Source organism: Heliangelus exortis, chromosome 30 (genome assembly GCF_036169615.1).
Source record: "Heliangelus exortis chromosome 30, bHelExo1.hap1, whole genome shotgun sequence".
NCBI classification, from domain to species: Eukaryota; Metazoa; Chordata; class Aves; order Apodiformes; family Trochilidae; genus Heliangelus; species Heliangelus exortis.
Window position 1 is genome coordinate 4,501,007 of NC_092451.1, and position 23,339 is coordinate 4,524,345.

The 23,339-nt window shown below is 55.2% G+C and overlaps 1 protein-coding gene across 4 annotated transcripts in view; it reads left to right on the forward strand.

The window, feature by feature from the left end:
• TET3 (tet methylcytosine dioxygenase 3) overlaps positions 1 to 23,339 on the forward strand; it is a 30,758-nt gene that overhangs the window by 5,805 nt on the left and 1,614 nt on the right. The window contains exons 1-11 of one of the 4 annotated variants that reach the window (XM_071729304.1): positions 7,140 to 7,339; positions 8,322 to 10,515; positions 11,737 to 11,827; positions 12,388 to 12,481; positions 12,836 to 13,044; positions 13,173 to 13,323; positions 13,734 to 13,823; positions 13,923 to 14,060; positions 15,070 to 15,406; positions 16,205 to 20,537; positions 20,576 to 23,335. In XM_071729304.1, the coding sequence (XP_071585405.1) occupies positions 7,232 to 7,339; positions 8,322 to 10,515; positions 11,737 to 11,827; positions 12,388 to 12,481; positions 12,836 to 13,044; positions 13,173 to 13,323; positions 13,734 to 13,823; positions 13,923 to 14,060; positions 15,070 to 15,406; positions 16,205 to 17,925 (5,133 nt within the window). In that variant the 5' untranslated portion in view covers positions 7,140 to 7,231 and the 3' untranslated portion in view covers positions 17,926 to 20,537; positions 20,576 to 23,335. Of the gene's footprint in view, positions 1 to 408; positions 547 to 7,139; positions 7,340 to 8,321; positions 10,516 to 11,736; positions 11,828 to 12,387; positions 12,482 to 12,835; positions 13,045 to 13,172; positions 13,324 to 13,733; positions 13,824 to 13,922; positions 14,061 to 15,069; positions 15,407 to 16,204; positions 23,336 to 23,339 lie in introns of those variants that run through there. The other 3 variants (XM_071729306.1, XM_071729303.1, XM_071729305.1) reach the window with 3 other exon arrangements.

The window sequence follows — 23,339 nt, forward strand, 5'->3', positions numbered from 1 at the left end:
GGTGCTGAAGCCCCTGCAGCTGAGCTCATCGCAGGATGACAACGGGGCTGAGGTGGCCGTGGTGACTCAGCAGCCCGGTGCTGACTCAGCGTCACTGGGAGGCAGCTGAGATGAGGGGGGAGCCTTCCATTTTTTGGGGGGGAAGAAATAGGGGATTTCTCTGCTGCCTAGTGGGTTTCGCCGAAGCCGCTGGCTTGTGGGTTCCACCCCACGCATCTTCCTCTGACAGGGGTGACATCTCCAACCTGCTGTGAAGATGCTGTACGGGTCGTGGCGGTGAAACCAGCTCCGGGTTTGGCAGAGGTGGCATTTTCCCTGCTCCCAGACGGGGCAGGGCTGGGCTCCCACACATCTACTGGCTCCTGCCCGCCGGCATCGTGCCGCTGACTTGTCGGAGCTTGCCGGGCAGGAGGGTGGTGGCGTGCACGGCTCTCCTCCTCCTCCTCTTTCTCCTCCTCCTCTGCCCAAAGGTTGGGCTGTGCGGCACGGCGGTGGTGGCACGGAGAGCCCCCGTGTCTTAGGGGACACAGCGGGACATCCCCCCAGGTACAATGGGATGGGGCTGGGCTGGAGTGAGATGAGCACCCATAGGTGCTGGGGGAGGGTGGGGAGCACATCCCCCACTTGCACCTGGGCACCAGGAGGGTGTAGGAACCCTCCTTGAGAACTGGGGTGCAGTTTGGTCAGTGTGGGGGTGTGGGCAGCTTCGCTCCTTGCTGCCCCCCAAAATGGCTTTTACCCCCCCAGTTTGCCATGCAAAGCAGTCGACAAGGCTGGGAATGTCCCATAATGCTGGGAGGGGACTGAGCCCTGTCCCATGGGGGACACTGGCAGCGAGGCTGTAAGATCAGGCACAGCCCCATGGGGGCGGTTGGGCCGGGTGAGAGGTACAGCCAGGTCCCGGGGCCTTCTCCTGCCACCCACGTGCTCCCCTCTTCCCCCCTCTCCCTTCCCAGGTTGGGTCCCTTTTCCTTCTGACCCTGTCCCCTTCCTTTCTAAACCTGTCCCCTTCCTCTCTGTCCCTTTCTTCCATTTCTTGCCCTTCTTCCCCTTTTTTTCTTTCCCTTCTTCCTCCCCATTCCTCCCCATCTCCTTTTTCCTCTTCTTCCCCATCCTCACTATCCGCTTTCTCATCTTCATCTCCCCCCCCCCTTCCTTTCTCCCCCCCTTCCTTTCTCCCCCCCTTCCTTTCTCCCCCCCCTTCCTTCTCTCCCCCCCCCTTCCTTTCTCCCCCCCCCTCTCCCCCTTCCTTCCTCCCTCCCCCCCTCCCCCCTCTCGCCCCCCTCCCCCCTCCCCCTCCTTCCATCCCCTCTTCCTTCCTTCCTTCCTTCCTTCCTTCCTTCCTTCCTTCCTTCCTTCCTTCCTTCCTTCCTTCCTTCCTTCCTTCCTTCCTTCCTTCCTTCCTTCCTTCCTTCCTTCCTTCCTTCCTTCCTTCCTTCCTTCCTTCCTTCCTTCCTTCCTTCCTTCCTTCCTTCCTTCCTTCCTTCCTTCCTTCCTTCCTTCCTTCCTTCCTTCCTTCCTTCCTTCCTTCCTTCCTTCCTTCCTTCCTTCCTTCCTTCCTTCCTTCCTTCCTTCCTTCCTTCCTTCCTTCCTTCCTTCCTTCCTTCCTTCCTTCCTTCCTTCCTTCCTTCCTTCCTTCCTTCCTTCCTTCCTTCCTTCCTTCCTTCCTCCCTTTTTGCCTTCCCCTTTCTCCTTCTTCTCTTTTCCCTTTCATCTTCCCCTTCTTCCCCTTCTTCCCCTTCTTCCCCTTCTTCCCCTTCTTCCCCTTCTTCCCCTTCTTCCCCTTCTTCCCCTTCTTCCCCTTCTTCCCCTTCTTCCCTTATTCCCCTTATTCCCCTTATTCCCCTTCTCCCCCTTCTCCCCCTTCTTCCCCTTCTTCCCCTTATTCCCCTTATTCCCCTTATTCCCCTTCTCCCCCTTCTTCCCCTTCTTCCTCTTCTCTTTCCTCTTCCTTCCATCCCAAGGGATGCCTCAGGCCCCTCTCCATTTCCCACCAGCTGCCGGTTTGGCTTTGCCCCAGTGCCAATCTGGTAGCCGAGTGCTGGTATGAGCGGAGCCAGCTGTGTTTGAGGAAAAAAAGCCACTCCAAGAACCCAAAATAGCACCGCGGTTTCTTGGGGTTTTTTTGGGCTTTCTTTTTCTTTTTTTTTTTTTTTTTCTTCCCTTTCAAGAGCTCATCTCCCTCCCTCCCTGCCTGGCCGGAGCCTGATGCTGCTCCAGGCTCTGCCAAACCTTTCCCTCTGCCCGTGACAGCTGGCGGCTCCGGGCTGGGCTCCACGCTGCTCTGGGATCCCACATTGGGGTTTGGCTGCTGCTGCTTCCCCAAAACTGCTCCCATCGAAGCATCTGGTGAAGCATTGCTGGTGTGTGCCCAGGGCTGAGCATCCCTGCCCCAAACATCCCCGCCCCAAACTTTCTGACCCCAGAAATCCCTGCTTGGAGCATCGTGACCCCAAACGTCCCTGCCCCAAACATCCCAACCCTGCTCATCCCTCCCCCAAGCATCCCTGCTGCAAATGTCCTGACCCCAAACATCCCTGACTGCAAACATCCCATCCCTGCTACAGACATCCCAACCCTGTTCCAAACACTCCTGCTTAGAGTATCCCAACCCCAAACATCCCTGATCCAAACATTCCAATGCTGTTAATCCCAATGTTAAACATCCCTGCTCCAAACAAGCATCCCTACTCTAAACATCTCAACCCGACCATTGCTGCTCCAAACATTCCTGCTTGGAGCATCCAAATCCTGAGCATCCCTTCCCCAAATACCCATTCCCTGAGCATACCTCTTCCAAGCATCCTGATAATCCCTGCCCTGAGCATTCCAATCCTGAAAATTCCTGCCCCCGACATCCTGATACTGAGAATTCCTGCCTTGAGTATTATGATCCTGTGAATTCCTGCTCCAAGCATCCCAGTTATGAGAATTTCTACTCCAAGCATCTCCACTTGGAGCTTCCCTTCCCTCAGCATCCCTGCTCCCAGCATCTGGATTATTCGTTCCCTGAACATTCTTTCCCTGAGCATTCTCTCCTCTCCTATCCCAACCCCAAGCATCCCATTCCCAATCATTCCTTCTCTTCCTATCCCTGCCTCATCCCCTCCAAGTGGCAAATCCCTTTTCCAGAAGGAAAGGGGGATGTTGGAGATAGGAACACATTTTTTTCCCACCTGGAATCCCCATCTCTCTTGGAATCTCCTGGCACTGGTGGTGTAGGAGCTGGGAGTGGGACAATATCTTGGTGAAATAATTTCTCTCAGTGGAGTTGCAGCGCTGGGGATCCTCCAAATTGCTCCTGAATCCCACAGGAAGCAGAGCTAGGTTTCCAACCCTGTCAGTCAGCTCATCTCCCTCTGCAGCACCCGCGTTATCCCAGCTTTTCTCTGGGCTAAATGAGGACAGGAGCCCGCAGTTCAGACCCAGCGCCGGGGTCAGCTGGGGCCATGGAAACAGCTTGGAAAACACAACGGAAGAGTAAGCCGAGTCAGGATGAGGGGAGCCAGGGGCTGCTGTGGAGCTGGCTCAGTGGTCAAGCTTCCCAAATTCCCTTTGGTTTTCCATTTGTGGGGGCGTTGAGCATGGATTTAATGATTCTGCCCCAGTTGGCTCCTCTCTGGTATCTCACCGGCACTGGGGGGGCTGTAGTTGTTTGGGATGGGGAAGGAATATTTTTCCATCTCTTGGGGTCCAGCACGGATCCTTCAGGAGCATGGATCCTTCAGGAGCACAGATATCCCTGGATACCCCCAGGCCCATCAGTCCCTGGAGTGAGGGCTTCCACTATCACCACCCCAGCACCTTTTTATTTTTGGGGTGGTTTATTATTGTTATTGTAAGCTCTCCCACACTCACTGGGGGAGCACTTAGGGCATTCCCCCTGTTGTGTTGCCCTCCAAGCCCCTATCCCAGTGGAAAATCCTTCCAGGAGCTGTCGCCAAGAGGAGGAAAACCACAAGCCCAGGGCTGGCCCAGCTCCACCGGTGCAGGGCCGGCAGCCAGTGCTGCCTCTTGGCCGGCCCGTGCCGCTGGCTGGCACCGGTACTGTGACCTCCCCGGCACGCTGCTGGCGGGCTGTGTGTGTCCCCTGATGCCACTGGGAAGGGTTTGGCGTCTTCTGAGGAGCTTCATGTGCACTGAGTTGCTCTGTTGTCTGCAGCCAGCACCATGTCAAAGGATTGAATACCCCCCAACATATATATATATATATATATAAAATATATGTAATATTAATAACATTTTTTATATATATATATATAAATATATATATAATGTATATATATATATATAATAACATTTATATTAATATTAGTTGTTAATACTTGTTTTGGGGGCCTCCAGTGGTGGCTTTTAGAGGGGTTGGACGTAAAACCTCTTTGCTTCTTGACTTTTAGGGGGTTTAGTTCTACTTTCTTTCATCTGAAAGTAATAATTTGAACTCCAGATACACAGGCTGTAGGATTTTGTCTTTTAAATGAAGCTTTTTGGGGGTTTTTTTTCTTGCGAGGGGATGACTCCAAGCAGAGTCTTCTAAGTGGCTTTGCCTACACTGAGTTGCTCTGTTCTCTGCTTCCAGCACCATGCCAAAGGATTTAATACCCCCCATGTTTATGTATAATATATATAATGTTTATATACAAAGTGTGTATTTTAATATTATCTATATTACTAATAATATTTATATTATTTATAACATAAATATTTAATAATATTTATATTATTAGTAATCTTTTGGGGGGGAGCTGCCAGTGAAGGGTTTTAGGGGTTTGTCTGTAAACCCTCTTCCCCTCTTGGCTTTTGGGGGAGTTTAGTTAATTTTTCTTCTATCTGAAAGTAATATTTGGAGCTCCAAATGCACAGAGTGGAGACTCTGTAGGGCTGCTGGATGTATAGGGCTGTTGGATTTGTAGATTGCTGGATCTATAGGGCTGCTGGATATGTGGGATTGTGAAATATGTAAGGTCCTGGATGGAAAATGATGAGTTGCTGGATGTATAATGATGCTGGATCTGTACAGCTGCTGATTTTATAGGGGTGCTGATGTATAGGTTGCTGGCTGTATAAGAGTGCTGGCTGTGTAAGTCACTGGCTCTGTAGGGTCGGTGGGTATGTGGGACTTGGGTATTTAGGGCTGCTGGCTATGTAGGATTGCAGCATTTATACATTGCTGGCTGTCACATGGTGCTGCAGGTTGCTGTGTGTGTAGGATTGCTGGATATATGGGGCTGGTGATGATGTGGAGCTGCTGGGTATATCAGATTGCTGGAGCTGTGGGGCTGTTAACTCTGTAGGGCTGTGGTGTGTGTAAAGCTGATGATGACATGGGGCTGCTGGATGTCTGGGGCTGTTGAATGTGTGAGGTGGCTGGAAAAATAGGCCTATATATAATTAATTATATATAGGGGTGCTGGATCTGTAGGTTGCTGGATCTGTAGGATGATGAGGTGGCTGTCTGGGTCACAGTCTGTAGGACAGTGGGATTGGTAGAACAGTCAGACGTATAGGACACTGGGATCTATAAGGCAGCAGGATCTATAAGGGCAATGGGATCTGTAGGGCAGTGGGATCTGTAAAGGCAATGGGATCTATAGGGCAGCAGGATCTGTAAGGCACTGGGATCTATAGGGCAGTGGGATCTGTAGCACAGTGGGATCTCTCTCTAGGGCAGTTGGGGTCTTTGGGGCACTGCTGCTGTCCAACCATCACCGTCCCTCCCCTCCGCCCGGCGGGTGCGGGGTCCTCCCCCGTGTCCCCTCGTGTCCCGGCCCATTCCCAGCAGCAGCCCTGAGGCCTCGGTCCCTCCGTCCGTCCCTACGTGCGCGCGGCGCTGGTGCTGATGGCTCCGGCGCTGCTGCGCGGGGGGCGGGGAGGGCCGGGGCTCAGCACCTCTCCCCGCACTGCCCCGCTCGGCTTTGCCTCCCCGCACCCTCCCGCTGCCGCACTCGGCTTCTCCTCCCGCCCCGCACACGTAAGTGCTGCACGGGCAAAGCCCGACCCCAACCCCGCGCCGGGGCCCTCCCTCCCCGGCACTCGCGGGGATGTGAACGGCTCCGGACTGTTTCCAGGGAGCGCAGCCCAGGCTGGATTCCCTCCAAGTACTCGGGCTCGGTCTGTGTGTGGTTATTTCTTTCTTTCTCTCCGGTTTTTTTTTTTTTTTGTTTTGTTTTGTTTTTTTGTTTTTTTTGTTTTTATCTCTCTGTTTAAGGCATTAAAAAAGGGGGAGGGAATAAAATAAAACAAAGGGGAAAAACAAATTAAAAAAATTAAATGTTTTCATCCTCAAGGGGGATTTTTTTTTTGCGGAGGGGACCATGATGCAGGAGCTGAGCTAACCCAAACCGAAGCTCTTGGTTTTTCTCCTTATTTTAATTTATTTCCCTCCCCCCTTCTCAGCTTTTATTTTTTCCTGGGGTGAATGGAAGGAGGTTCGGGCAAGCAGCGCTTTTTTTCCAGGTAAAACAAGACAAGGTGCTGGAGGGATTGCTGCTGCCAGAGTGACCCAGGGTGAGGAGAGGGAGGGGATTGATTTTTGGGGAGAAACCACAAGGTCTTTCCATCTCCCACGGGGTTGGGAACAAAAGAAACTGGATGAGAGCACCAGGAAAAAAACCAAAACAAAACAACTGATTTATATTTTATGTGTGTATTTTATTTATTCCTTTTCCCCCCTGTGGCTTCCAGGAAGGTTGGAGCTGTGGGGTTAACCCTTTGTGGGGATGCTTGCTCCCTTCTCTCCTCTGACACTGTGAACTCTTTTCCTGGATCAATAACTTGGTTGATGGGATGAAGCAGCCTGAGCGTCCCCCTTCTCCCCCCAAACCCTGCAGCTGCTTTTTGGGGCTTCCCTTCCCCAGCAGGTTCCACCCCCCCTGGGTAAACCCTCAGGTCCAGCGTCTGCTCTCTCCACCTACAGCACAACAGATTTGGTGTTGGTGTTGGTGTCACCATCATGACACTCTGGTGGGGGGATGGGGGGAAGAGTGTCTCCCCCCATCCCCTCGAGGATTTGGAAAGGGGCTGAGGGCATTTTTTGTACCCAGTTGGGAAAAACCCTTTTGGCTGGGTGGGAGGAGGAAGATGAGGGCGTAGGAAGGACAGGTGAGGCTGTTTCTTCTGTTTCTTCCTTGGTTTGCCAAGGAGAGAGCGGAGGTGGTGTGGTATCCCCACCCTGCCCTGCCACAAACCAGTGCTGAAGCACTTGCTCCCCAGACCTGATGGACCGGTCCTCATGCCTCCTGGCTCCTCCAGGGACACCACGAGGAGCTGGGAGCTGCAGAGCTCCCCAAAACCTGCAGCAACAATCAGGGGCAGCCCCACGTTGGAGCTCCAAACCGCGGTGATTCGCACTGGTCGTGGAGCTTCCCTTGGGGGTTTCCAACCTGTGGAGAATTTTTGGAATAGAATCATGCCAGAGGATGGGGGTGGGGGTGTATATAAGCCCCCATTCTGGTTTCGCTGCAGTCAGCACCCTGCTTCACTCTGGAGGAGAAACCAGCTCCAAGCTGGTGCTCCAAGTGTGCGGCTTCGCTCACCAATTCTTCCCATGAGCCAGTTGCTGGTCCGGAGGCAGGAAGCTCTGCCCACAGCCTTTGCTTTGCTTTGTCAGATATTTTTCCAGCTTTGCTGTATTTTTAGCTCATAGGAAGCTCCCCCAACTACCCCCCCACCCCTATTGTCAAACTGCTGAAAAAACTGCAAGCATCCAGCAATGAAATCTGAGGAAGGGGAGGGCTACAGAGCACTGTAAGACCCTGCCAGTCCCTGGAAAAAAATCTTGGAGGTTCTTAACTGGGGTGATGGCTCTAATGGTTTTGGTCTCACGTGGCTGGTTTGCTGTATGCTGGCACCGTCGTGTTGGTTCAGACACTGGGGTCATTTGAGGTGAACCGAACCCCATGCTGCCCCTGGCACTGGTGTAGCCAACTCATTGGCTTCCCCCTGCTGTGCCACAGCCCCTGGTGAAGGACAGCAGCTCCCAGCTGGAGTGTTTGCTTTGGGCATCGGTCCAAAAGCCCCCTCTCCCCCCCCTAAACCATGTCACCAGAACCCACCCCAACGAAGGAAATCCCAACCTGTCCCATAAGCCATTCCAAAAACAGGGGGTGGGGTGGGGACGTGGGTGTCTGCTGGGGCAAAACTCACCTGGTTCTGCCTGCGGCAATTTATTTTTTTGGCGTGGCTCATTGGCATGAGAAGGAGATGGGGAAAAGGGGGGAGGGGATGAAAAAAAAGGGGGAGAAAAACAGGTGTGGGGAGTGAGGACAGGTGGGTGGCAGCTCCTGGGAATGCTCAGTTCTCTGCTCTCTCCCTCCTAACAGACAGGTTTGGCGGGTGACCCGGTTGATGGACCCAGCAGAAGCCAAATGGAAGAAGGGCCAATTAATTATGTGGAAGAAAGGCGGCTGAACGAGGGCAGTGGGCTCAGCCTGGTGAATGGGGGCCGGCCAGAGGCAGGGGGCACCGCACTGATGGAGCCGAGCAGCTGGTCACCGGGCCAGCCACCCACCCCTGCCAGCAAAGCCCACCTGGAAGATGTCAGGAACCTGGTGGCCTTTTCAGCAGTGGCTGAAGCCGTTTCCTCCTACCGGTTACCCCCCCCAGGTTCCCCATCACTGCTGTATGAAAAGTTCGACTCAGAGATGAGCCGGGGTGGGCTGGTGGATGGCATGCCCCGGGGTGAGGACCTGCACGCCCTCAAAGCTGCCCTGGCTTTGGCCAAGCATGGTGTGAAACCTCCCAACTGCAACTGCGATGGCCCTGAGTGCCCCGACTACCTGGAATGGCTGGAGCAGAAGATCAAGACAGCTCTGGGTGAAGAACTGGCATCGCCGCGGCCCCGTGCTGCCGCCACCAACCCCCCACCACCCCCCCAGGAAGGTGCTATCGACCCCCAGCCGGTGCCTGAGGCCGTCGACCCGTGCCCACCCGACGGCCTCCCCTTTTCCCAAAGCGTGTTGACCATCGCCAAGGAGAAGAACATCAGCCTGCAGACCGCCATAGCCATCGAAGCCCTGACGCAGCTCTCGGCCGCTCTCCCTCAGCCTGCTGGTGATGGCCAGCCCCCCCCGCCACCACCCCCTGCCACCCCCTTTGGCCCCGGCCCCATTGCCCCCCCAGTGGCTGCATGGCAACGAGATGAACCCCGTTATCCACCAGAACCTGGAGCGGCGCCAGAGCCATTTTTCGGTGCAGCACCTCCCCGGGGGGGTTTCACAGCAGCATGGGGGCTGGAGGCAGAGGGGGCGGTGGGGGGTGGAGACCCCATGGCAGAGCTGGAACAGCTACTGGGGAACGCTGACGACTACATCAAGGCAGCTTTCAAGAGACCTGAAGCGACAGCCAGCATAGTGACAGCACCCAAAATGGAGCCCCCCAGGAAGGATGCTCCGGGTGGCCCCTGTTTGCCATCAGCAATGCCGGATCCCGACTTGCACAAGAAGACGCAGCTGGTCCTGCAGCAGCATCTCCACCACAAACGCAGCCTCTTCCTTGAGCAAAGCCTGGCAGCAGCAACAGCACCCCCAGATCGGCCAAGCAGCTGGTGGTCTCCTGGCACCCTGGCCGTGCCCCCTAAGCCCTTCGAAAAGCAGGCCAAAGAGAAGAAGAAGAAAACACCGCCCGAAAAGCACCCCCCGGCCAGACCTCTCCGTAAACAAGTGCAGATCAAGAAAGCGAAGCAGAAGGACTCGCAGCCCCTCTTCCTGCCCCTCTGGCAGATCAGCCTGGAGGGGTTCCGGGCACCCGCCGAGCCCCCAGCTGAAGAGATGCAAATGGAACCGCCGTCTGCCTGCCCGCTCCAGCCCCTGGCACTGCCCCTGCCCACTGCTCACCCCCTGCCACAGCTGCCCCAGAACCCCCTCGACGGTGTCCCCCCGGCTCCCGACTCTCAGGAAAGGGGTGCCCCCGGGGGGGGCCCCCAAATTCACCCAGTGCCGGTGGGCTCAGAGGAAATCCCAGCTGCTCCAACGCCGGCCACCCCCATCGTGGTGGATGATAAGCTGGAAGAACTCATCCGGCAATTCGAAGCAGAATTCGGGGAGAATTTCAACTTGCAGCCCCCTGAGGCCCCCACCCCGCTTGCCTCTGAGGCTGCTGAGCTGCCGGGGGGGGCAACACCAGCCCCACAAGTGCCCCCCACCACCACCACCACTGCCGCCACCCTCCCAGCACCTAGCAGTGCTCCCCAAGCCGGACCCAAAAGCTTTTCATTCTCCCTGGGGAAGGGGCAGCTTTCAGACCTCCCTTTCACCGCCCGCTCCCCGAAACAGATCAAAATTGAGTCTTCTGGTGCTATCACTGTGGTGTCCACCACGTGCTTTTACTCTGAAGAAAGCCAAAACCCGGAGGCAGATGACGCCGAGGGGACACCCACCAAGGACGAGGTGCCACTGACACCCACACTCAGTGGCTTCTTGGAGTCGCCACTGAAGTACCTGGACACAGCAACCAAGAGCCTCCTGGACACCCCGGCCAAGCGGGCACAAGCTGAGTTCCCCACCTGCGACTGTGTGGGTGAGTGAGCAACTGTGCCATGGGCTGGGTCACCGGGGTGGCTTTTGTAAGGAGATGGTTTTTTGGATGGTTTGGATGTTGTTTTTTTTCTTGGCCAAGAAGGCCACCATCATCCTGGCTTGTGTAAGGAATGGTGTGGCCAGCAGGAGGAGGGAAGTGATGGTGCCACTGAGCACTGGTGAGGCCTCAACTCAAATGCTGTGTTCAGTTTTGAGCCCCTTTCTGTAAGGACAGCATGGTGCTGGAGCAACCAAGGTGGCCCACAAGAAAGCTGGGGGAGGGCTTTGGACACAGGTGTGTAGTGAGAGGACGAGTGGAAATGGTTTAAAACTTGAAGAGGGGAGATTGAGGTTGGACATTAGGAAAAAATTCTTTCCTGTGAGGGTGGTGAGGCACTGGGACAAGTTGCCCAAGGAAACTGTGGCTGCCCCATCCCTGGCAGTGTTGGAGGCCCCAGGTTGGATGGGGCTTTGAGCACCCTGGGCTGTGGGAGGTCTCCCTGCACATGGGTGAGCTTTAAGGTCCTTTCCAACCCATTCTATGAACCAAGCTGGAGAAGCCTCTGAAGAACAAGTCCTGTGAGGAGGGGCTGAAGAACTTCAGAATGTTTAGTTTGAAGAAAAGGAGACCTTACTGCTCTCTACAGCTCCCTGAAAGGAGATTGTAGGGAGGTGGTTGCTGGGCTCTTCTCAAGTAAACAATGATAGGATCAGAGGAAATGGCCTGAAGTTGCACCAGGGGAAGTTTAGACTAGCACCATCCACCCAGGCCAGGCCTGGTGAGCAGGGCCAGTTGGGTGCCTGGCATGGGAGCAGGGGGCCAGGGGGTGGTCTGGGTGCCCCATCACCCACTGCTGCTCATTGCTTCTCCTTGGCAATACTCATCAAAAGTCTCCATGCCAGGAGGGATATGCTGTGTCTGCTGGGATGCTTGGAAGGGCTGCAGCACCTTGAGGGGGGGGGTTTCATGCCCCTTTGGGGGGATTTCTGGGTCCCTGAAGGGTATGGGTTAGAGGACCCATACGCTTCTTCCCTCACGTTTGAGTGCTGGGAGCAGAAAATAAGAGGAGCCACCGGGCTGCTTAATGTTAACGAAGCCTTAATTACAGCTCCTCTTCCCTGATCCTTTCACCCTTCTGCAAGCTTTGATTTTAGGTGGTGGGCTTGAGGGAATCTGAGGGGGTTTTGGGCCTCCTGCGAGGCCCTCTCTGTGTCTCCACAGAGCAAATCGTGGAGAAGGATGAGGGTCCCTACTACACCCACCTGGGCTCGGGGCCCACTGTGGCATCCATCAGAGAGCTCATGGAGGAGAGGTAAGGGCCTGCACCTGCCTGGCTGGGGGGCAGGAGGGGTTGGGGGGGGCTAGGGGATCTGTGGGGGGGCAGAGGGGTACTGTGAGGACAGTAGGGGGTCTGAGGGGTCCCATCAAGGTGAATGGGGTCCTGTGAGGGCAAGCAGGAACTTGTGAGGGCACTTGGGGTCCAGAGAGGGCAAGTGGGCGTCTGTGAGGGCAACCAAGGGTCTGCGAGGGGTCCCATGAGGACAAGTGATGCCCTGTGAGGGTGAGTGGGAGGGCAAGTGAGGTCATGTGAAGGCAAGTGGGGACCTATGAGGGGTCCCGTGAGGGTGAGTGGGGTCCTGTGAGGATGAGTGAGGGTCGATGAGGGCTCTCATGAGGGCAAGTGGGGTCCTGTGTGGGTGAATGGTGGTCCATGAGGGCTCACAGGGACCTCTGAGGGATCCTGTGAGGACAAGTGGGGTGCAGGGAGGGGGAGTGGGAGCCCGTGAGGGGTCACCTGAGGGCAAGTGGGGTCTCATGGGGATGATTGGCAATATGTGGGGATAAGGGCGGCTGACACCTGTCCCCTGGCAGGTATGGTGAGAAGGGCAAGGCCATCCGCATTGAGAAGGTCATCTACACTGGGAAGGAGGGGAAGAGCTCCCGGGGCTGCCCCATAGCCAAGTGGGTGAGTGCCTGCTCCCCCTTCAGAGCCCTCCCTGGGGTAACACTGCTGCTGCTGCCTGTCCCCTCCCTGCCTGGGGACAAGGAGGTCCCCTGCTAGCAGTGGCCACAGTGGGCGGGGGTGGGATCCTCCATCTCTGGATGGTGAGAAGGAAGCAAGAGCAGCGGATGCTCCCAGAGGAACTCCATGGCCCTGGGGCTGGGCATGTCCTCCTGCAGCACCCCAAAGCCCATGGGGGTGGGTGCCACCATGGCAGCCCTCTCAAGTTCCCCCAGAGATTCAGAACCCATTTTTGGGGGCTTCTCCCCCCATCCCATTGCCAGTGTTGGTGCCACTCGGCCTCTTTTTTTTTTCCAGGTGATCCGAAGACACAACCAAGAGGAGAAGCTGCTGTGCCTGGTGAGGCATCGGGCTGGCCACCACTGTCAGAACGCTGTCATCATCATCCTGATCCTGGCCTGGGAGGGAATCCCCCGCACACTCGGTGACACACTCTACCAGGAGCTCACTGACACCCTCACCAAGTACGGCAACCCCACCAGCCGCCGCTGCGGCTTGAACGATGAGTAAGTCCATGAGGATGGAGGGTGGGAAAAGGGGGCATGGGGGGCTTCCCTTTCCCCCTCTCTCCAATTTTTAGGGCTGCTGTCACCCCTCTGGTGGTTGACACCCCTCTGCTGTGTCCCTCCCACAGCCGGACCTGCGCGTGCCAAGGCAAAGACCCCAACACCTGCGGCGCCTCCTTCTCCTTCGGCTGCTCCTGGAGCATGTACTTCAATGGCTGCAAATATGCCCGGAGCAAGACTCCTCGCAAGTTCAGGCTGGTGGGGGACAATCCCAAAGAGGTGGGTGACACAGCTGCAGGTCTGTATCTTCTTTTGCCTCGTCAGCTCCCAGGTTTTGCAGAGGAAAAGCCTGGAAATGGGATTTCTTGAGGGATTTTTGATTAATTAGGGGGATGAGGGAAAGAAAGACACGGAAGTGTCTCAAAAGGCAGGACTTTTGGTGTGACAGCAAGTAGCAGTACGGGGTGGCATAATTGGTTTTTCTCTGGAAACACCAGGGAAGATGAAGGAAGGATCATGGGCTGAGCAAGCAAAAGCACAACAGACCCTGGAAGTTGGGACTCAATAGCCAAAACCTCACCAGGAATTTAAGCCATGGGCTTTGTGCCATGAAGGACATCCTGGGAAAGGTTGGGAGCTCTGCTCTCAATTGTCTCCCAGCTGGGTGACACCTTCCTCTCCTCCTGCAGGAAGAGCTGCTCCGGAAAAGCTTTCAGGACTTGGCCACTGAGGTTGCTCCACTTTACAAGAGGCTGGCACCACAAGCCTACCAAAACCAGGTACCATCCACCTGCTTGTCCCCTGTGGGACGAGAAACAAATGTGGGGTGTGGGTAACACGGAGGAGATTTGGGATAGCTGAATCCTTTTCCTCCTCAGGTTACCAACGAGGACGTAGCGATCGACTGCCGTCTGGGCTTGAAGGAGGGGAGGCCGTTCTCAGGAGTGACAGCGTGCATGGACTTCTGTGCTCATGCTCACAAAGATCAGCACAACCTTTACAACGGCTGCACTGTGGTAAGCAGGCAACTGGACAGGCATTTCAGGAGGCTCCTGCCCGCTTTTGGGAGGCTCTGTTTGGAGGCACTTGGTCCCACCGTCCTCAGTTGTCACAGAACTGCAGAGTGCTGAGTTGGAAAGAACCTCTGGAGATCATCCAGTCCAAGCCCCCTGCCAGGGCAGGGGCACCCAGAGCAGGTGGCACAGGAGGGATTGGGAATGTCTCCAGAGATGGAGACTCCACCACCTCTCTGGGCAGCCTGGCCCAGTGCTCTGCCACCCTCGAAGGCAACAAGTTCCTCCTCAGGTTGAGGTGGAGCTGCCCATGGTCCAGTTTGTGCCCATGTCCTCTTGTCCTGTCACTGGGCACCTCCTGACACCCCCCTTGGTGAGATTCCCCCCTCAGGCTCCTCTTCTCCAGACCCAACAGCCCAAAGTCCCTCAGCCTTTCCTCACAGCAGGGATGTCCCTGTCCCCTTTGCTGTCACCTCCCCAGCAGCTCCCTGTCCCCTGGAGAGCCCAGAACTGGACACAGTTCTCCAACTGGGGCCTCACCAGGGCAGAGCAGAGGGGGAGAACCTCCCTTGACCTTCTGGCCGTGCTTTTCTTGTTGCACCCCGAGATGCCATTGGCCTTCCTGGCCACCAGTGCCCCTTGGCTCAGGGACATCCTGGTGTCCACCAGGACTCTCAGGTCTTTTCCTACAAAGCTGCTCTCCAGCAGGTCAGCCCCAACCTGTACCCTACCTGCATGACTCCAGTGGCTGGTCCTCAGTGTTTGCACACCTCAGATAGAACTGGTCAGGTCCATGGGGTGCTGAAGCTTCCCCAGCATGGTGCTAACAGAGGCCATGCACTTCTTCTTATCCTACCCAAATCTTGCAGGGGGTTTCTGAATGCCATCTGAGGGGGGTGCCAGGCTAGGGTGGAATCACATCCGTGGATGTTATCAAGGAGGTGGTTTTTCCCCCATCTCCCATGGGCCACATCCAGCAGCATCCCACTGATGGCCCCCTGTGCTCCCCCAGGTCTGCACGCTGACCAAGGAAGACAATCGCGTAGTGGGGAAGATCCCTGAAGATGAGCAGCTCCACGTCCTCCCCCTCTACAAGATGTCCAGCACAGATGAGTTTGGCAGCGAGGAGAACCAAAACGCCAAGGTGGGCAGTGGGGCCATCCAGGTGCTCACATCTTTCCCCAGAGAGGTCCGCAAGCTGCCCGAGCCCGCCAAGTCCTGCCGGCAGCGGCAACTGGAAGCCAGGAAAGCCGCCGCGGAGAGGAAGAAGCTGCAGAAAGAGAAGCTGATGACACCAGAGAAAATCAAGCAGGAAGCACTCGAGCTCCCTACGCTCCAACAAAACCCAGGTAATGGGGGCAGAGCTGAGTTCCTGCCCACCCTGAGCCATCTGAAAAGTGTATAAAGGGACAGGGATGTGTTTGGGGCTTTTTTGGGAGCTGGTGGCGTTGAGTTTGCAGCATGTTGGGGTGGAGGGTGGCATTTGGAGACCTTAAAGCACCTTCTCACCCAGCCTGAGAGAGTTGGGGTTGTTCAGGCTGGAGAAGACTGCAATGGGAAGACCTTGGAGCACCTTCCAGTGCCTGAAGAGGTTCCAGGAAAGCTGGGGAGGGACCTTGGACAAGGGCCTGGAGGTATGGGATGAGGGGGAAGGGTTTGAACTGACAGAGGGGAGATTGAGATTGGACATGAGGAAGAAATTCTTTGGTGTGAGGGTGCTGAGCCCCTGGCCCAGATTGACCAAAGAAGTTGTGGCTGCCCCATCCCTGGCAGTGTTGAAGGCTCCAGGTTGGATGGGGCTTGGAGCACCCTGGGCTGGTGGGAGGTGTCCCTGCCCATGGCAGGGGGTTGGGACTGGATGATTTTTAAGTTCTCGTCCAACCCAACCCGGTTTGGGGTTCTGGGATTCCATGAGTTCTAAAGCACTGGGGTTACCCCCATACTGTGGCATGGTGGGGACCTCTCTCCACAATCTGGAGCGTGGGTGCAGTGCAGGTGATACTGGGTGACACTGTCCCCCATGCTTGGCCGGCGAACCCACCACCGTGGCAGTTTGGAGTCTGGTGGAGTTCTTGGGCTCCTCGCTCGCCACGGGTGGCTTCCAGGGCTGGCAGTTGATGGGGGCTGTGTGTGTGCTGTGCCCACAGGTATGGCATTGAAAAGCGGGCTCCCCCCGCAGCCGCTGAAACCTTCCCTCAAGGTGGAACCCCAGAGCCATTACAACGCCTTCAAGTACAACGGCAACGCGGTGGTGGAGAGCTACTCGGTGCTGGGGAGCTGCCGGCCCTCCGACCCCTACAGCATGAACAGTGTTTACTCTTACCATTCCTACTATGCACAGCCCAATCTGCCTTCCGTGAACGGGTTTCACTCCAAGTTTGCGCTTCCCTCCTTCGGCTATTATGGTTTTTCCAGCAACCACGTGTTCCCCTCCCAGTTCCTCAACTATGGGGCCACCGAGCGGAGTGGGAGCAGCTGGGTCAGCAACGGTTACGAGAAGAAACCCGACGTCCCGGCCTTGCAGGAGAACCTCAACCACACCTACGGCAACACCGATTTCCCTGAGCCCATCCCGCACAGCGTCCGCAGCAAAAACCATCACCAGCGCACCTACGAGCGGGCCAACCGCTACGCCAGCCAGCAGAAAGCGGCAGCCGGGGCGCACAGGACTAGCTCGGGCTCGGAGGAGGCAATGCCGTTTGCACAGAACTGTTTCACCAAGCGACCCATCAAGCAGGAACCTCCAGACCCTCCACCCACCATCGAGCCTCTTCCTGCCGTGGTGGCCATGCCCGGCACTAGTTTAGCCCTGCCGGCCGTCCCGGCACGTGGCGCAGGGCTGGAGCAGAGGTGGAGCCCCTTTAAAGCATCCCGGGGCCTGGCTTCTCCTGAGAGGACTAGCACGGTGGAGGGCTCGTGGAGCTCCTTGGTGCCAAGCTCGGGGGGGAGGGAGAAGCCGAGCGCCTTCGACGCCGCTGCGCACTTGCCACCACCGGAAAAGCAGTGGCCCAGCTCCCTGGGGGGGGAGGTGGCAGCATGTGGCATGGGCTTGCTTCCCAAACCGTGGAGCCCCTGCAAGCTGGGGGAGACGGCGCTGGCTGGCACAGGCACCTCCAGCCTGCTGGGGCCACTGGGCTTTGGCTCGGCCCTGACGGGGCTGCCTGGCTTCTCCGAGGAGCCATGGGGCTCGGTAAAGGCGGAGGAGAGGAGAACGCCGGCGCCCAGCCCGGGGTTGCCGGAGAAGCCATGGGAAGCAGCGGTGGGTGAGAAAGGGGCAGTGGGACCCCAGCGGGAGAAGCCGTGGGACCCCTTCGGCCTGGAGGAAGATTTGCCAGAGAAGGCGGTGAAGGAGGAAGAGGAGGAGGAGGAGGAAGAAGAAGAGGAAGAGGAGGAGGAGTGGTCAGACAGTGAACACAACTTCCTGGACGAGAACATCGGCGGGGTGGCTGTGGCACCAGCCCACGGCTCCATCCTCATCGAATGTGCCCGCCGCGAGCTCCACGCCACCACCCCGCTGAAGAAACCCAACCGCTGCCACCCCACCCGCATCTCCCTGGTCTTTTACCAACACAAGAACTTGAACCAGCCCAACCACGGCCTGGCGCTGTGGGAGGCCAAGATGAAGCAGTTGGCGGAGCGGGCTCGAGCCCGGCAAGAAGAGGCGGCACGCCTAGGTCTCCCCCCTGACGCCAAAGCCTTTGCCAAGAAACGCAAGTGGGGCGGCGCATTGGCCACCGAAGCGCCCAGCAAGGAGAGGAGGGACTCAGTCCCCACGCGGCAGGCGGTGGCCATCCCCACCAACTCGGCCATCACTGTGTCCTCCTACGCCTACACCAAGGTGACGGGTCCCTACAGCCGCTGGATCTGAGACGGAGGCGACCACCATGGCCCCAGCTTACCTCAACCTTCAGCAGCGCTGCAGCCCTGGCGTTGCTTCGTGGTGCTTTCTCCTCGGGAGTGGGGGAGAAGAAAAAAACAAAAAAGAAATGGATAAATAGACAGAAAAAACAAAACAAACAATGAAGCAAAACACAGCAATGTCAAAAAAAAAAAAACAAAAACCAAACAACAAGCCAAAACAAAAAAATTAAACCACCAACAAACCCAACCCACAGAAAGCAAACCCAATGCTCTTGGAAAAGAGCGGAGCCAGTGCGGGTGCACGCCCTTGGAGAGCTGTGCTTGGTGAGGAGTTGGCAAAGAAAGCAAAACTTTATGAAAACCAACCAACCAAACAAGTGAAATAGAGGGATGATGCTGTTTGATGCTTTTGGGTAATCTCCTATTTATCTCTGGGTTTTTTAAATCTAGCCTCACGCGCCTCGCAAATGGACAGAGGAGTGTCTAGTGTCCTTCGGCAAAGGAGAGGTTTTTAATTCCACTCAAAAAAAAGAAAAAAAGCCTATTTATTGGATTTTATTTTATTTTATTTTTTATGACAACGATGAAGCCGATCTTTGAGAGAGAAGCCAACCTTGAAAAAAAAGCAACCAACAACCCTAAACAGAAAAGAAAAAAAACCCACCAAACCAGCTTCAAGGCAAGAGGTGACTCCCTCCACCTCCCAGGCATGGAGGGAGGAGGGATCGGGTGCTTTACTGTCAGATAGACACGCTGAACATCTGATTATTTTTTTTTCCTAAGGACCTAAAAATAGCTATTTTGCAACTCGAGGAGTCCTTTCTTACAGCAACAGGACATCCCGGGAAGGTGTGTCTTCATTTGGCTCCTCACCGCTGGTGGGATCGGCTCTGCCGGGACGGAGCGAGCTGGCATCTTCCCTGGCGCTGGAGACCTCAGGACACGTCCGGGCTGGGGATTGTCACTGCCTGGTGCCACGCTTAGGCTCAGACCTGGGGGGGCTGCTTTGGTGGTGGCTTCAGGGAGAGCGATGGCAATGGTGGCATTTGGCAAGGAGCCGACAGGACAAAAACAGAAAGAAAAAAAAAAAGAAGAAAATATATCTACAAAAAAACCAAAACAAAACAAAAAACCAGGAAAAAAAAAACAAAACCACAAAACAACCCCAAACTGTGAATAGCTGGTGTTGCTCTCTGTACCATCACTGTTGCTAAAGTCTGGTGCTTTCCGTCTCCGGGGGACTTTGTCCGTGTGATTGGCTTTGGGAAGAGCGAATCCCAAGACTTGGCTGATCAAAAACCCCACCGGTCTGGTCTGATCCAGTCCGCCTTCCCCGCTGGTGCTGGTGAGCCGGCAAGCGCCGCCGGGGCTCGGTGCTTTTTCTCTCCCCCGGGTGCCATCCCTCCTTCCTATGGAATCGCTGTTCTTCCCGCAAAAAAAAAAAAAAAAAAAAAAAAAGAAAACAACAAACTAACACAAAACCAACAACAAAAAAAACCCCAACCCAACAAAACCCCAACAAACAACCCAACGCCAACAACAACCACCTGGTGCTTCTCGAATAATCTCAGTCGAGATTTCCCGCCTGACGCCACGCTGGGTGGGATGGATGAATTGATGGATGATGGATGATGGATGGATGGATGGATGGATGGATGATGGATGGATGGATGGATGGATGGATGGATGGATGGATGATGGACGGGCTCTCCGGGAGGGTGGTGGGGCCCAATCCGTGTGCCCCTGGCATGTTCCCCCCCCTCCCTGGGATCATTGCTTTTGCACTTTGAGGTGCCTTTTGGAGAGCCAGAGCCGACGCCGTCCCCGTGCAGGACTCACCCTGTGTTTACTGTCACCCTTCTCCCTCGCGCACTGGCACAGCTCAGCAGGAGCTCGGTTAAAAAAAACCAGCCTGAACGTTGACGTGGTCTTGATTTTAAACCTGTAAATAGGGAAAGAATTTTTTTAAAAGCACTTTCACCTAGATTTAAAAAAACGAAACTTAAAAAAATGAACAAACAGAAAAAAACAGAAAAAAAAAAAATAACCAACTCCCTTCTTTCCTACCCACCCTTCCCAGCAACTTGAAAGCCGTATGTTTGAAACAAGGTTATTATGGGAGAACTGTAAATACTGGCAGAATATTTAACATGCTTTGTCCGTCCTTCATAATTAATTTTTTTGTTTGTTTTTTCTTTTGTTTTTTTCTTTTGTTCTTTTCTTTCTTTGTTTTTTGTTGTTTTGTTTTTAAAAACCGTGATCTGTAAAGTCCGCGTGTGTTTGACAAGGAAACTCAACAAGCTCTTAACCGCTTTCCTTCTAAAGTAACCCAACAGCACATCAGGATTGGCAGAGTCGAGGGCAAGGCAGTGTAGGGCAACGTTGGTGGGGTTCAGAGGGAGAAAAAAGGACCCAGTGGATCAGAGGCATTCGGCAGGGCCGGATTCAGGTGCTGGAACCAGATTCAGGTGCTGGAATCAGATTTGGGTGCTGGAAACGGATTTGGGTGCTGGAAAAAGATTGGGTGCTGGGACCAGATTCGGGTGTTGGTACCAGATTCAGGTGCTGGAATCAGGTTCAGGTGCTGGAAGCAGATTAGTGTGCTGGTGCCAGATTCAGGTCCCGGTACCAGATTTGTGTGCTGGTGCCAGATTCAGGTCCCGGTACCAGATTCAAGTCCCAGTACCAAATTTGGGCTCCAGGGCTGGATTCGGGTGCCGGTCCTGGTTGGCTTCACCCTTGGGCTTTGTGTTCTGGTGGTGGTGGTGTTGCCTTGGCCTGGCTGGGCTGAGCGTGGGGAGGAGAAGTGTTTGGAGAAGGTTGGGTGTACCCCAAGTCCTGCATCCTCAGAGCTTGTTTGGTTTTGAGTGCAGGGAAGGGGTCAGGGCCGCTGTCGGTTCCAGTGTCGATTCCGATGTTGGTTCCAGCGTTGATTCCAGTGTCGTTTCCAAGGGGTTCGTCGCGGGGGAGGTGGCGGCGCGGCGTGCCCGGGGAGCGAGAACTGCTGCAGTCTCACGTTTTTTCTTTTTACACTACAGAACGTCTTAACCTACCTCAAAAATCTCATTCATTGGATAAAAAAAATTCGCATGCTTCAGACTCGCAGGAAAACTCAAAATCTATGCACAGCTCCTCACCCCTCGCTGCTGCTGCTGCCAAGAGGATGGTTTGGTTTTCTTTTTCCAAGCAAAATCTTTTCCTTTTTTTTCACCCTTTTTCCCCCCTGACAAAACCGGGGAGGTGGTGGCGTTAAAGGGGAATGTTTTTAATGGATTGGGGGGTGAGGACCTTCATTTGGCAGCAGGTGGTGGGCACCGTGGTGCTTGAACAATGCCAGCAGTAAGAACCCTGCAGCCACCCCACTTTGGTTTTTCTGGCAGGGATCGGGGGATGAATTTTTGGGGTCCTCCGTCCCTCCCCCCCACCCCCCATCTTGATTCTCTGGGGCTAAGGCATGGGAAGGAGAAGGAAACCAGAATGCCCGAGATGCCTCAATTGCTGATTTATTTTGTTGTTGTTTTCCTTTTTGATACTGGATGATGCTTTGTGGGCTCTCCAAGGCGTACTTTTATGAACTGAAATCTCTTCATCCAAACGGTGCTATGGGGTTTTAACAGAAACTGTATCACGCTTCTGCCTGATTCCATCTCGCCGAGGTGCTACTCGTGTATATAAGAAACTAGGGAACCAAGAAAACAAACAAATATATATATATATATAATTAATCAAAAAGCAATGCCCTTGAGAAGGAAGTTGACTTTTCCAGAGCAACAGTTGGAAGCGTGCCGGGAGCCTGTTGGGTTTATGCAAACTTTGAAATCAGGGCTGTTGGTGGAGGTGTCCCAACTCCAACTGGACTTCGTGGTAGAGCTGTTCCCAGGGTGATGGCCAGAGAGCCAAGCCAGGCATGGATGTGGTGCTCAGCTGTGGTACTCATCCACACATCATGGATGCAGTGCTTGGAGGTGGTGCTCAATTGTGCTCGTCTCCACATCATGGATGTGGTGTTTGGAGGTGGTGGTCACCTGATGTTCTTGTTCACACATTGTGGGTGTGGTGCTTGGAGATGGTGCTCAGTTACACATTGCTTGTCCACACATTGTGGATGTGATACTATAAGGTGGTGCTCAGCTGCAGTGCTTGTCCACATGTCATGACGTGGTGCTTGGAGGTGGTGTTCAGATTTTGGTGCTTGTTCATGCATTGTGGATGTCATGCTTGGAGGTGGTACTCAGCTGTGGTGCTTATCCACACGTCATGGACGTGGTGCTTGGAGTGGTGCTCAGCTGTGATGATGTCCATGCATTGTGGACATGGTGCTTAGACACGGTGCTCGGTCAGGGTGTGTGGACACCCCCCCAGTGGTGCTTGACCATGGTGATTGGGCATGGTGCTTGGGCATACATCATGGACATGGTGCTCAGACGTGGTGCTGAGACATGGTGTGTGGGGACGGTGCTGGGCCACACATCGTGGACGTCGCGCATGGGCATGGTCCTCAGCCACGCACTGTGGGCATGGTGCTCGACCACAGTGCTTGAACATGGTGTGTGGACATGGTGCTTGGGCATGGTGCTCGGTCCCACATCATGGACGTGGTGCTTGGGCATGGTGTATGGACACGGTGCTTGGTCAGGGGGTGTGGACATGGTGCTTGGCCATGGTCCTCAACAGGTGCTCGACTGAGGTGCTTGGCCATGGTGCTTGGCTGTGGTGCTTGGGCACGGTGCTCAGCCATGCATCATGGTTCTTCAGCACGGTGCTTAACCACGGCTCATGGACGTGGTGCCTGCACTTGGTTCTCAGGCACGGTGCTTGGCCACGCTCCATGGCCATGGTGCTCAGCTGCAGTGTGTGAACATGGTGCTCAGACACAATGTGTGGATGTGGTGTTCAGCCAGGGGGTGGGATCATGGTGCTTGGCTGTGGTGTGTGGCCATGGTGCTTGGGCACAGTGCTTGGCCACGCACCACGGACTTGGGACACGGCCATGATGTGTGAACGTGGTGCTTGGACACAGATTGTGGCCATGGTGCTCAGCCAGAGTGCGGGAAGGGGGTGTTCGGACATGGTGCATGGGCAGGGTGCTCAGCGTGGTGCGAGGGTGTGGGGTGTGGAGATGGTGTGAGGGCACTGGGCACAGATGTGGTGCTCAGACTTGGTGCTTGGATGTGGTGCTTGGGGACTGTGCATGGACATGGTGCTTGGACATGATGCTTGGGGCTGCTCCACAGGTGACATGGTGCTGGGGCATGGTGCTTGCCCCCCATGGAGGGACACTGGGCCGGGCAGAGCTGTGGTTCCTGAGCACTGTACAACCACCATGGTGCTACATTGTGGTGCTCCACCATGGCTCTCGACCACAGTTCTCCACCATGGTGCAACACCATGGTTCTTCATCACAGTGCTACACCATTGTTC